Below are 15,446 nucleotides of genomic sequence, written 5' to 3' on the forward strand. Positions count from 1 at the left end.
TGCGTGTGTTCAATATTAGTATATATATGTCAGTATACATATCATATTTAGTAATTTAGTAATAACTAATTTTTCTAAAATGCAAATTTCTAATATGCAGTACAATATTGCAATATGCATACCTATACATACAGATACAAACCTCTATACGTAGACATGAATAATAAACAAATTGTAGTACAATATACATATAAAAAACACTTACAATAAATAATTCCTTACATTATAGTATAGAGTATAAGTGCCTAAACTATTATTTTTTTTAATTTACAATATATTTTCTTTTTTCAATTGAAATCAATTCACAATCTGTTATATAATAGGTTAATTTTTCAATTTTACAATATTCATGAATATTTTTTTATTCATTTTAATTCACAATATAAATTTTTAATATCTTTTGTTCCATAAATTATTAAATTCACATTATATATGCCATTATGAATATATATATATTGTTTTTTTTTTTCAAATTATTATAAATGTTCTCATTTTCCATATCTCAATTTATTTAGTAAATATTCACACTTTCAAAATATTAATTATTTCTTTCTGAAATGCACAATATCTGATGCTTTATGACATACAAATATTCTTATTATATATTGTGTGCCCCGTATGATATGCAATTTTTATATATATATAAATATATTGATATTGCATATTATTATAAAAATATAGAAAGTAAAAATCATCATAATAATAATATTCATATAAAATATAGAGAAAGAGAGTCTATTAAAAAGTCCTTGAGCATTTGAAAGAATAAAAAACGTACATATATTATGAAGATATCAGAAAATAATTAAAAAAACCTTTTGTATAAAACGCATAATAATAATAAAGGATATGACTTTTTAAATGATTTCATATTTTTCTGTTTTATTGTTTTGTTGCTTCTATTATTTGCACTCGTATAATGTGAGTACATAAAATACGAAAATGTTAATAAAGGATGTTAAAAATAGTTTGTACTCCATCACTTCATAATAACGTGTTCAATATATATTTTAGTTTTTCATAAAATCCAAATCAAAACTGAGAACATATTGGTATTACCAATCTATTGTATAAATGTACATACACACACATACATAAACATATAAAAAATAAAATATTACTTGATTATTGAAAAGAGATTTTTTAAAATTACTTCCTTTTAACTTTTTCAAATTCTCATATCCTTCCTGTCAATTATATTGTACATTTCATATTTTAATACATTATGTATGGAGCCATATAACGTTTTATAATGATGATAAAACATATTTCATATGTAATTTTACAAGAAGTGTAGAAAATTTTTCAAATAATACCCTCTAATTATAATGCCTACTTGATAAATAAAATTCTTAATCATCATTACATTGTTATGAAATTGTTTTTAGATTATAATGATGAAAAAATTTTACATTTCTTTTAGTTTCTAACAAAATTGCACTCTACATTAAAATTAGATCGAATAAATCGGTCACTATTGTGTTCAATATCAATTCTATCTACAATAATTTGTCGTATATGCAACAATATGCATTCTAAATTTCATTTTATACCGTGAATAGCGAAAAAAAGAAAATTTTGCTCATTATTGAAAGCTACTCACGAAGATTTTATTTGCATGCATACGTGGACGGTCGGAATTTTACTGAAATTAAAAGAAATTTAAAATTATTTTTTTTTGCAAAAAAAAAGCAAACTTAGTCGAAGACAGCGGTCATATATTTTGAGTTTTTTACTTAGAAAGAAACCCAAAATTAAAGAAACTTAAAATAAATTCGGATCAAAGAAATAGTTTTGTAAAGTACCAATTTTCCCTTGAACAACTGAAAATACTTTTTATAAAAAATAATTTTTTACATAAATAGAACCTAGCTATTACAATATATCAAAAACATTAAATAGGTCGTAATTAAGTAGCAATTTAAATTGCAGTCTCAAATTTACTAAAAAAAATTTTAAATTATTGCATACATTTAGGATCACAAATCTAAAAAATTAAAGAATTAAGTAAATTAGTTAAGATGAAAAATTACATTTTTTTTATGGCACGACATTTACTGTTAGCTTTTTGTTTTTATAAAAACTTGGAAAAGCTTACAGTTTCGTAGTAAATACAGAACGCAAAAATTTCCGAAAATTGAAATTTTGTAAAATTCGAGAGGTGGAAAACTTAGGTTGGAGGTAGAAGAAATATTTCGTCTAATGAAGTAAATTATTTATTAGTGTCTAAATAAATTGTTAAAATTTAGACCTCTACAACCTACCTTCTAGGAGATTATATTAAAAATTTTCAAAAAAAAAATGATTTCAAATAAGGGTTAATTTTAATGGCATTTTGTTATGGTGATGTTTGAGCCTATACTGTTTGTAGTTCATGGAGAATAAGAAATTAAAAAGTTGGAACTTTAACTCATAAGTTAATCGAATGACACCAATAAATGTCATAATAATACCACAATCGTCATAATATTGAAATTCAAAACGCAAGAATATTGAAAATTAAATTTCAGTAATCGAAACAATAATAATAATTCTTGCGTCGAAATTCGTGCCAATATAATATTATTGAAATCAAAAAAATGTAAACTATTAGAAAGAGAATAATGGACCCTCATTAATATTTATTTTTGAAAAATATTCTTTCCAAAAGCAATATAAAATGCCCATACCAAAATAATCTTTGCAAAATCAAATTTTGCATTTACCTACGCATTTTTAATTGTGTATTTTGTTATTATTACTGCCACAACACATTAAATATGAAAATATATTTTGTAGTGTGTTGATAGTATTTTACGTTATTAATGTTATAGTGATTTGTGTTGATTCCTTATTGAAATTACCTTAAAACTTTTCAAATATGTAAGGATTTATGCACGAAATTTCTGTATAAATGCATTATTTAAATAATCATATAAAAAAATCTGATGTGGTCAGCACATAACCGACCGCATTGTGTATTGTCTAGTTAAATGAAAGTGTATAGAATATTATAAAAATGTCTGTTAAATACTTCTTTCCAATTTTTAGGACATTAGTAAGCTTATAGTTAACATACTTAGAAAAATGTAAATTTGGCTCTTAGTAGAGTTTCGCTTTGTGCTACCCGAATTCCCTGAAATGCTCGCCAGTTAGTTGCGGTAACAACCAGAACTCAAATATCAAATTTCAAGAAATTCCATCAATTTGTTCTGTGGATATGGTGAAAAATGTAAAATCGGCCCGCAAATCAGTTCTCGAGCACTGATCTTTCCAAAAAAGTTATATGTTCATTGCTTTAATATGAGGAATTCATATATTAAATTTGAATGAAATCGGTTGATTATTTCTCTTTATATACACAAAAGTGTATGTTTGGCCCGTAGTAAACGTCTAGTTGCCGATGCCTGATCTTTCCAAAAAATTTACGTGTTCATTGTTTTAATACGGGGAATTCATATATTAAATTTCAATGAAATCGGTTGATTATTTCCCTTTATATACACAAAAATGTATATTTGGCCCGTAGTAAACGCCCAGTTGCAGATGTCTGATTTCTTCCAAAAGTTAGGAATTTTTGCGTATGATCGCGCAAAGCTTATATATGAAATTTCAAGTAAATCGGTTGATTACTTTCTTTAAAATGGTGAAAAATTTAAAATCGGCCCGCAAATCCGTTTTCGAGCCCTGATCTTTCCAAAAAATTTATATGTTCATAGTTTTCATACGAGGAATTCATATATTAAATTTCAATGAAATCGGTTGATTATTTCTCTTTATATACACAAAAATGTATATTTGGCCCGTAGTAAACGTCCAGTTGCTGATGCCTGATTTCTTCCAAAAGTTAGGAGGTTTCATCGCCGATAGAGCAAAACTTATATATGAAATTTCAAGTAAATCGGTTGAATATGTTCTTCAATATGCTCAAAAATGTAAAACAGGCCCGCTAAAAAGTGCAGTTCCCGAGGCCTGATATATACCAAAAGTTGATCGATCCGTGCCATGGTGGAAACAAACTTACATATAAAATTTCATCAAAATCGGTTCAGCCGAACTTGAGATACACGCGTGCACACACAGACCGACAGACCGACAGACCGACAGACCGACAGACCGACAGGTTGCTAAAAATAGTTTATTTACACTTCCCTACTATGGAGAAGTACGTTCCCACCGAAAACTCGATATGCAAAATTTGTTGCCATCACATAACCTACCTATTGTTTACACAATACGGTCGGTAAAAATGCATATAGAATGACTTTAAGTCAACACGTAAGTTTCTACACTTTACAGCATTTATGGTAGAAGAAATCATATAAAGTGTTAAAATTATTCTAAAATTTAATTCTTCACTTTAAGAACATACCATTTGTTCTTCAATTTAACTATGCATATAAGATGCAGTGTTAAAAATACACTACATTATTTCATGTTACATTTTTCCCTTTAATTAATCGAAATTTTGATATTATTGTATGACTATTACCAATTTATAATATATGTATGTAAGAGTATTAAAGTTTTGAACATTAAATACATTTTGTCTATGTACATACAATCGTTAAAACCACATATACAATATTATTGTTGCAGTTCATTTTGCAGTTGAACATTACAATATTGTAAATGTAGTTTAAGAAAATTTTACTGAAAACCACTTTATCCTTATTATGATATTGTAATTAAATTTTAAAATGATAATTATAAAAACATTGCAAAACCGATATTCAATTTACTTTACATACTTTGTTAATGCATACATATAATGTGATAAACGAAAATTTCTATATAGAAAACTATATAGTTTAAAGGACATATTCAATCCATTTTTGTTTAGTTTTTAATATTGTTAAATGAGATGAAAGGAAACAGAAGCTTAACATATTTTGTAATAAAATTTCTATGTATTGTAGGATATTACATGTAAATGGGCAAAAATTTATTCATGTAAATGTTAAATTTATTATGTAAGTTTTTTCTTAAAACAATATTCTCTATTTGATCTATAAGTGAACATAGTTTTGTAACAGGTTTTGTAACTAAAAGTATGTGATATATGAATAGATATTCTTAAGGTGACAAGTTTTGAGTTGTTGATTGAAAAATATACGAAAATATTCATTTTCGCTCTAAATTCTAAGACTACTGACACAAAACGCAAGGGAAAACGCAAATTAAGGAAAAAATTCTTGTAAGAGAGCATTAAGTATCTGTCAAATTACTCTCTTCACGATTAGTACGTTCTTTTAGTTTTTCTCATTATAGCAAAAATATATTAGTACTGTAAAATGTGAAAGTATGTGTTTAATCAGATGTCAATACTTTTTTGGTTCATCTTCCCTTGTCACTTGTGTCATATTAATTTAAAAGATAATTAAAACACTCTTTCTGATTTTAAATTTTTCACTTGTCAAAATTAATATTTTTAAAATTCGATCTTAATCTGTGTATTGTGAATGTAACGTAGGTCGCAGATAAACATAAATGTGGCGATTCCACATTACTTGAATTTAAATACTTTAAGTACTCTAATATCTCGGCAATAATTTTACGCTTTCACTTTTATTAAGATTTAGTTAATTCTTGAATTTTTTGCAGAAGTCAAGGAATGAAGCAATTACAATTTTTTGATATTAAAAATATCCAATTCTGTCGTGGAATTTTGTCCATAAATTCGATTTTTATTATTGTACTTATGTGGTTTTACAAAACATTTAAAAAATATTTACTTACAATTTAATATACATTATTGTACACAATTACACATACCTTATTAATTACGTATATTTGTAAAAATTTCATAGTAATATGAAAGAAAATTCTTTAAATACAAAATATTAAAAGAAAAACCACAAAACGTTTAAATTATTTCTATGGAAATTAAAAAGTATTTGTGCAACTTATAAACCTTGTAACTTGAAGTTCTGCATTATTTACAATTTGTACAAGTACATTGTATATAATATGTATATATGGAAAAAGACAGCTTAATTAGTATCTCATGAATTTTCTGAACTTATTTATTGCGTGTTGCTCAGAGGCAATGACATTTTTTAATAAAGAATTCAAAAAAAAGTGGAGAGAAAGAAAAATATAGAGAGTTCATAAAAATGTCGCATGACAAAAATATTTTCTTCCTTAGAAAAAAACAATAATAATTGTATACGTCATCTACCCTTGTATGCATTCATTTATAATATTATATGTACAATACTACTTTGTTGAACTATATATATGTATGTATGTGTAAGTTTCATATATAAGTACAATATAAACAATGGAATTGTATGAATGAATAACAACATGCTATTTTTTTTATTGTCAATGATGAATCGAAATTCATTCCCGTATATAGAATCGTGAAGTACGAAAAATTTACGAGTGTATAATAAATTTTTTATATTATAATATGAAATTTTTTTTTTCAATTCACAATATTAAGTGAAATGCAGTCACCAGTGAATAAACAATAATTTGAACATCATTGATTTTAAATTGTTTAAACGGAAAATGGAATAGTAGAAGAAAATTTTCAATTTTCTTAAAATAAACTTGGATAATAAAATATAAGGTTCTTAAGAAATAAATGAACCGGTCGGGTATGATGGCACTTTTATGAATAAAATATAATAAAATAAATTATTCGTGAATTTTATATTAAAATAGGTGTATATAGCGTGTAGCCTTATTTTTTATAGAAGAACCAAAATTTTTTAGGTCAATTAAGACGTGCAGAAAAATATGGAAAATGATTATGTAATTTAAATAACTCAAGAGCGAATATATTCAGTTTTTCCAATTAAAATTTTAGGTTTCTCTGAAGAGATTTTAATATACAATGAGTGTATTAATTTTAGAGTCATAAGAAGAACATTAAAAGACCAACGTTATACTGATTTGGAATTAATTAATAAATTAAATCACAAAGAAAAATTACATTGATATTTTTGCAAATGCAAGAAGATTATCCGTTCCTGTAAGATTTTTAGGTCTGCTTTAATCCGCTTAGTTGTCTGGAGGTATTGTGACGCATTATTCCTAAAGATCTTTGATTATACATAAAATAAAAATTAAATATTATTTAAATTTAAAAAAATTTTTATTATAATATCTTGTTTTCAATAGCCCATTATTATTTGCGTATACTCACAAGTCAGAATACAAACATACAAAAATTGTAGTTTGAATATTAATGAATGCTAGACGAATTACAATTTGCATTTGTACGAGAAAAACCTCCAAACAAAATGAAGAACGTGTACCTTAAATTAAAAAAAAAATCTCGCTGTAAGTTCGTGTAACGTACTTGGTACTAGTATGTACGAGAATTTATTATATTCATTATTTTTGTTGAGCAGATACTGACGAGATACTGCGGAACCCTTAACTAAAATTAAACACTCAAGAATTTCAAGTTTTCATTTTTTTTTTTGTTAGTTAATAAAAAATATGATAGTCCACATATTAGAACTATATATAGAGTAGTTGAACACATTATGAAAATAAATTAGGGATACCGCTTTATGTTATTTATAATTCCCAAAAGACATGAATGGGAAATTACATGTCGTCTATATGGAAATATTTAAGAAATACTTACAAAATTTGATAAGTTCTCAAGATTAACAATTTGTGAAAAAATTTTTTGAATTAAACGAATATTAATAATTTAGTTGAATAGTGTGTGTTTCGGTATACTTACTGACCATCATATGTGCTATAACTTTATCGTTATGCAAATTTAATTTTTGTTAAATAACCACACAATTTGATTATCACTCTATTATAAAATCCAATATTTTAATAATGGTCTAGGGTTTTTAAAAGTTTTTTAAAGGCAAAAATGGAACCAAATCGAAATTTTGGTCAAAAAAATTTCAATTAAGAATGTTTGATAAACAAACTCTCAATCGCGGTTCAGAATAAACTGAATTGTTTAGGTAAATACATACAATATTTTCATCTTCTCCTTCTTATACTCTCAGAGACCATTGAGCCAAAATTAAGTTGGCTACTCCTCTTTTTTTGGCTATTTAACAGTATCTTGTCATCTTTAACAGAAAATCTAAAACAATTATTCAAAAATTAACAATGCTAATGATCTCCATTGAATTTCGAAAAATCAAATTATTCCATTTGCTAGAGCTTACAAGCATGGTGCGAAATGAAGCGGTAATCTCTAAAAACATGTTGCTTGATCTATAACAGCTTAAAACACAAATATATTTTTTAAGCACAATTTTCTAAAAATAAAATAACAAAATTACAATTTTAAATAAAATGTAATCCTAAATTTTTATAACTTAGATTATTTGCATGAATTTTATGCAAATCCTTTAACACCTACCCAAATTCATGCACATATGGGAACCCTAAAATAAAAACTCTGTAGTCAAAAAAAAGTTTCTTTATTTTTTTTTATACTTTTAAGGCTCTTATGTATGGGTTTTCTGATATTTTCTGTTTTCTATCACATTTTTCCTGGTGCAGAGCTAGAAAAATAAAAAACGCAAAAGAAAAACAAGAAAAAATTTTAGGGTTAAAGTTAAACCACTTTAATTATTTGCTTGCTTTATTAATTAATCGTTTTTACCCCTGAGATGTTGTGTTAGTAATTTAAGTTAATTAAAACACTCTCAGTTTAATTTGTATGTCTTTTTTTTATCCTTTTTTCCTACTCTCTTTCTCTATCTCCATATACCTTTGTTTATACACTACACACACATATACCGTTATAATTGTATTCGTTTTGAATATAATAAATGTGTATGCAAGCAGGCAAGATAATTCATAACCATAATACAAAGATAATAATGTTAGGATGAATGAATGGATGAGTACAAGAGGATATTATTTTTCTAGATAAAGACAAAAAAATAATTCGGGGGAAAAAAACTAAAATGAATTCTGAATAAAATATTGTAATAAAAAGTAAAACAACAGAGAGTTTTAGTTCACAGAACCATAGAGAGAGGAAGAGAGGGAGAAAGAGTCAATAAAGATAAAAATGAACTACATATACTGATAATTTGGAGAAAGTTGAATAGGTAAAAAAAAAAAATGAATAAAAGTTTTCCACTTAAAACCAAATTTTTTTTTTCCGGATCCATTTTTGGACTAAATAGAAAAAAAAAGAGAAAAAACAAAAATTTAATTCGGGGTCAATGCTATTTCTAGTTTATTATTTCTATTTATTGGAGAATAAGAGAATGTGGCAGTCTATTAATTATGAAAATTCCCTGCCTAAATGTTAATTAGAAAATATTATAATGAAAATGATTCCATTCACATCCAATAATCAAGACTCTTAAAATAAATGAATTAAAAATTGGTTATGAGTGAGAGTTCATTGAAGAAAAAAATTTTAAATAATAAGGTAAAATTAATTTCACTTCCAAATTTATTTCTGATATTTTTATAGAAAACACTCTGGAATAAATTCACTTTCATTTCCTGAAATTTTGTTGCTCTTAATTAATGAAAATAATTTTTAATAATAATAAAGAATTTAAAATATAAAATTTGAATTAGATCTAAAATAAAAACTAAATTAGGTTTTAATTTTTGAAGTATACTAAAATTATCATTACCGTTATCTTAAGATTATTCGTAAACTAATTTAATAAAAATATTGAGTTCCTTCCATCTAAATTAACTTGGTTACAAGAATGACCTTGCAAGACGTATAATGTCGATGGTAAGGTGAACAGATATGCCACGTAGCAAATTGTTCAAAATTCGTTTTTTACACCAATACTAATTTCCAACGATCCTCTTTTTTTGTCTCTTCCGAGAGGGGTGTGCTACAAATGGGTTAGGTGCACGATCGAAATAGCAAGAAAAGGTATAGTGCTTTCTTAGAATGTTTCTATTACAAGCACATCACTTGGTATTAAAAATTGATTACCCATTTTAGGCTAAATGCACGACCTTCTCTACAAAAATTTACATTTTATTAAATAAACTTATTGGAAATCAAAAATTAATTTAAGTTGTTAATTAACTGACTTCATTTCGCAAAATTTGCAAACTTTCTAAACGCTCCCTTACAAAATTTTAAATTTGCTACTTCGCATATCTTTGCACTTCACCATCGATGTACACTTGTAATTTAACTAATTACGAAATTTTAAAATTACACAATGCAGTCGAAATTAAACTAATATATTAATAATCCGAAAAATTATTCAAAATTCAAAAGTATTAAGTGTATTCCAGTCTTCACAAGCAGCATAATATTTTCAAGCAATGATGAGGGCTGCAGTTCTATTAATTTCGATCCTTACGTAGTACACCACCGAGTTATTGAAAATATTATTTCTATACAAGTACTTGACCCATCATTTCAAAACTTTATTCAAATTACAATATTGTTTAAGTGTTCCTAAAATTTTATATCTTATATTCAATTATAAGATTCCAAATAAAAAAAATCCAATTTCTGTTATAATTGGAATAAAATTCAATAATTTATTGTAAAAAACAAAAATAAATATTTTAAAAATATTGCAATTTGAAACAAAAGTTTATGAAAGTTTTAGTTTTTTTTTTTATTCCCAATTTGTAAAAATATTTTTTATTGTTTGCATACAAAAAAACTTTGAAAAACTTTTAGGTACTTACAAAATTTTGGTATTGAATATTATATGTAATAAAAATTTGTAATATAATATTGTAATTTCAGTTGCATGCCTTAAGACGTCTCATGCAAGGTGGTCCAGAACATCCAAAAGCACCATTAGGAAATAATTTTAGACCACCTCAAGCATTACTCCACCGGCCAATTAGAACAAATATTGATTTTAAAACAAAACAAAATGGTAAAGTTTGTCCTACAATGTACAAGGATATGCATTATAAAGGTAAAAATTATAAAATCGAAATTAATAAGACAATATTTTTCTCGACAAATAAAAACTTGTGAATTTTTTGAAAAAATAATTAAAAACCAAGACCGTGTGAATACTGTGATACCCGTACGAATGAATGATTTTGAGTATACTGTCTGTTAATTGCCACAGTATTTCATATGTAATCCTGCATTTTTATTCGTTTATGCAAAATTTCAGCACTGTAATTTTAATAGATACCATAATACACGACTAAATGTGTTTTCAAAGTTATATAGTCCATCCAATCAAATCCAATTTACTTAGGGTTCCGGCATTTACTATTATAAATCGTTTACGAAAATTGCTTGGTGAGCTTAGCTCAATTAGTTTTTGAATTAACGGACGGGCGGACACAGAGACCTACAAGTATGCACAAATCGAATCAGAATTCGACGCTGCTCAAAAATATACATTTATATTTATATCTCAGATCAATATTTTTAAATGCTACAAGCGGTAAGGCAAATTTCATACACCCTTTGAGCTTACGTTTGTACGGGTATAATGAACTTCGTATTATTCATCAACTTCAGTATCTTTAATTTGAGTACCTCCCTAAGAATCAAATTTAATTTTACATATTAAATTTTCATATTTTATTAAATCTGTGTGGCTACAAGCAAACACTGTGTAAGTCAAATTCGAATTATTCATAGTTAATATTTTTATGTCTCAAATCTCAATTCTTTTTCAAATATAAGGCATTAATTATAATATTTTCACATTCCGGTCGTAGTGGAATGAAAGCAATTGTGATTCTTTATTAATGACGTTTATCTAAAATGGATTATTTCTTATCGTAATGATTTTATTGTGTGGGTACAATTTCTGAAAATATTTGACTGTTGATCAATAGACTGATTCCAGATAATTTTAAAAACGCACTGATACGTATTTATACGTATTATATTTATAGTTAAAGATAGCTGAAATTCTGTATTACAAATAGAATCAATTAAACAACAAAATTCATAAATTCTAGTAGCACTATTCTTTCAAAAATTCATTCGTAACATCTTCCAAAAATTGAGTGCAATTGTACTTATACATTTTTAATTTAAGTTCATTATTTACTAGCCATAATAAATTTTTTTTAATCATCGACTAAGAGACAAAATAAGGCTCGTTTGCACACAGGAAATAAAATTTTAACAACATTGTACTAAAAATTTTCTTAGGCCCCTTGAAATGTTATAATTAATTGGATATGATTGGTGACAAAGGTATAGTTTCTAATAACAGAATTTCAAACATTTTGTGGAATGCAGGAATTAAAACTATAAATAAATCTTTAATATTGCTATTTCCATTTATTAATTTTAAGAATATTAACCAAAATTTTTATATTCTATTTCAGCAAATAGTTGGAAACAACATTTAAATTAATCAAGTACGATTGGGAGCTTCCAAGTAACAAAACACAAAAAAATTATATAATATAGCTATATACATATATATATATATATATATATATATATAAAATAAACTTTTTTATTGAAATATTTAGCAAATATAAATAAAATTTATTAAAATAATTAAATTGTATCACTTAGAAATTAATATCATAGTATTAAAAATTAAATTCGTATACATACTTTAAAATATGCACGACTGCTATCGGGCCTGAATGAGTATTAAGTTTTTTTAAACACACAGACTTTTCTGACATTCAACAATTTCTTTAATAAATTTTGTTTAAGGAAACAAACAATATAGGAGCAAAAAATTTTGCAATCTACTTCTAAAACTGAGTTATTTGATAAGAGTGAGTTAAACTTTAATTTTACTTACTCTTATCAAATTAATTAACCGAACACACATCACAATTCATCACAATTTCGCACTGATCTTTTACTAAAAATCACAAATTCCATTTCATTAAATTTTCTTATTTATTCTAAATTTCCATTTTATAATAATTAAAGTATTCAATTATTGATTTTAAAAAGAATTAATTTGAACAACCACATTTTCCAGGTGGACCTGGTAAACCTGGTAAACCTGGAATGCCGGGAACTCCTGCTTCTCCTTTTTTACCTATTCAAGAAAACAAGATTATAAATTAAAATCTAAGCTATTTTTATTCCTGAACCATGTTTATATACCTGGTAAACCTGGAAATCCTGGTGGTCCAACTACACCATCTTGTGCAGCAAAACTAACTAAAACTACAAGTAAAATAATTGTGTATTATTAAACAATAGATAACCAACGTGTTTAATAGCATTTAAATTGATATTTTAATTATAATTTTAAAAATCTTACATAATGAGAAGAGCAGACACAAATATGAAAAGAATTTCATTTTAACTTCTTGAAAATTTTAAAATACACTAACGACATAAAGCATAATTTCATCAAATTTATATTCTGACAAAAAGAAATTATAGAAATTTGATTAACAAATACATAAAATGAAATTGGAATTTCCATTTATTTAATCATTTAAAGTTTTTTTTTGATTTTCAAATTTGTATACAAACAAATTAACTAAAAATGACAACTATACATGAACTTTTAGTTGAAAGTTCATTGATAATGAAAAGTACTCCCTCTATATTTTCTTAAGATAACCATTTGAAATCTTTAAATGCGACAATATTATAGAAACGAAGCAATATTGTAAAAAAATATTTCTATTTGTTTAGGCGATATTATGAATTTAGAATAAAATCAAACACTTTTATTTCTAATATTTAAAATAGATTTGTTCGAAAACTATAAAATTTAAAAATTCTAGTGCTACAAATTGCTAAAATTGTCGCAACGCTTAAAATGATAGATGTTGAGATTCGTGGTATATGAGGATGAAACTTATTTCAATCAGACATCCAAGTTTTAGTTCTGCAAATGTTTGATTTCTTATTTATATTCCTTATAGCTTATTTAGGTATATATTCAAACGCGTACACATGCAACAGTATGATCGCATACAATTGAGTAATCAAACAGTTTGTAAAATGCTATTAAAATTTGTATCAAACAAAATCCACTAACATTTTTTAGTCAAATCAAACATCTATTAAACATGTTGAACAGTAGTTAACTATCATAAAATCCTGAATAACTATTGATGCAATGTAAAAACGAAATATATGCAATTTTTGTAGAATTGGTTGATTAATTTTCTCAGTACTTTTCCAAAAAAAATTTTGGAAAAAAAGCTTATTAGTTTTACTTTTTCCATTCGTCCTTTCCTGGACCCGTATACAAATCTTGTACACCCTCGAAGATAGGGAGCTCAATTTTCATATTTACATAGGTCTTTACACGAAGCTTATTTAAGTAGAACAAAATTTTTATCTACCATCCACCCTTTAAAAGTTATAGACCCTCATTCACCTAAAAATTCCATTGTTCGATTGCTTATTTTACAGAAACCATAAACATTTTCCTAATTTTGTTAACCTATAAAAGTAGTGGCTGACTTCTTCTACCGTGGCACAGCATAATTAAAAACTCAAAAAGCTAAATGGCTGCTAAAATTAACCGTTATTTAAAACCGTTTTTTTTGTATGTTCGATATCGTTTTTCTTTTAAACCGTAAATTTCTACGAGTCTTACTGTTGTAGTCGGAAATTTTAATAACTTTTAGATATTGGTAAATAGAATTTCGTTAGAAGAAAATTTTTTTCCAAACTCCCTCTCTATAAAGTTATCATCTCTTGAAATTTGTAAAATTTTAATTTTCGGCAATTTATATTTCTGGAACCACACCAAATTTCCAGAAATGCAGATAGCTAACGGTAAATTCCATCTTATGTTAATGACACTTCTAATTTTATTTGTTTTTTTTCGTCATCCTAAATGTATGCAATTTTTTAAATATTTTGGTATATGAATGAAATTAACTTAAATAACGTAAAAGCTAGATTGTATTTTCACTTATTGAACGAAAAAATGCTTCTTTACAAACCATTGGTTTGATCCAACTTTATTTATTATTTTTATTGCTTCACTTATATTTTTTTGAGTTATGTTTTAATACAAATTATAATAAGAGCTATAAATCACGTATTTGACTTATTCAAAATTTTTAAAGTGATAATTTTATTTGAACTATGTACATATTAAATTACGTGTATAACAGAAATAATTAAAACTGATATTAGTTGACCTTAGTCAAATTGTCAATAATATTAAACTGATAAATTTTCGTACAGGCTTTTCAAATAAATTATATTACAAGTGTTATAACAATAATTAAGTGAGTTAAAAATAAAAAATTTAGGTTTGATGAAACAAATATAATATGTTGATAGTCTGGTGAGGAATACGAAATTAATAATCAAGAATCTAAAAATGCAAATTTGATTTTCATTCTAAACTCTTAACTTACAATTTCTAACAGAATTTTAAGTAATGAAATAAAAAATATTCTCAAGTTTTAAACAAGTTTTAAATTAATTACAACATTTTCAAACTGAATTGGTCGACTTTATTTAATAATTATTTTATTTAAAAATAAATTTAAATTGCATTAAATATTCAAAAATATTAAAAATTTGTGAAAATTTACTCCGTCTCTACACTACCTTGAGGTTATGTGCTCGAACTTTTATATAAAGC

General features: G+C 25.5%; 1 protein-coding gene across 2 annotated transcripts in view; it reads left to right on the top strand.

Annotated features, from left to right (window-relative positions):
* LOC129613204 (carbonic anhydrase-related protein 10) overlaps positions 1-12,313 on the top strand; it is a 113,148-nt gene extending 100,835 nt beyond the window's left edge. The window contains exons 6-7 of one of the 2 annotated variants that reach the window (XM_055527173.1): positions 10,670-10,847; positions 12,235-12,313. In XM_055527173.1, the coding sequence (XP_055383148.1) occupies positions 10,670-10,847; positions 12,235-12,263 (207 nt within the window). In that variant the 3' untranslated portion in view covers positions 12,264-12,313. Of the gene's footprint in view, positions 1-10,669; positions 10,917-12,234 lie in introns of those variants that run through there. The other variant, XM_055527172.1, reaches the window with a different exon arrangement.
* The last annotated feature ends 3,133 nt before the right edge of the window (positions 12,314-15,446 follow it).

This window comes from Condylostylus longicornis, unplaced genomic scaffold (assembly GCF_029603195.1).
Source record: "Condylostylus longicornis isolate FDR11 unplaced genomic scaffold, ASM2960319v2 ptg000081l, whole genome shotgun sequence".
Taxonomy (NCBI): Eukaryota; Metazoa; Arthropoda; class Insecta; order Diptera; family Dolichopodidae; genus Condylostylus; species Condylostylus longicornis.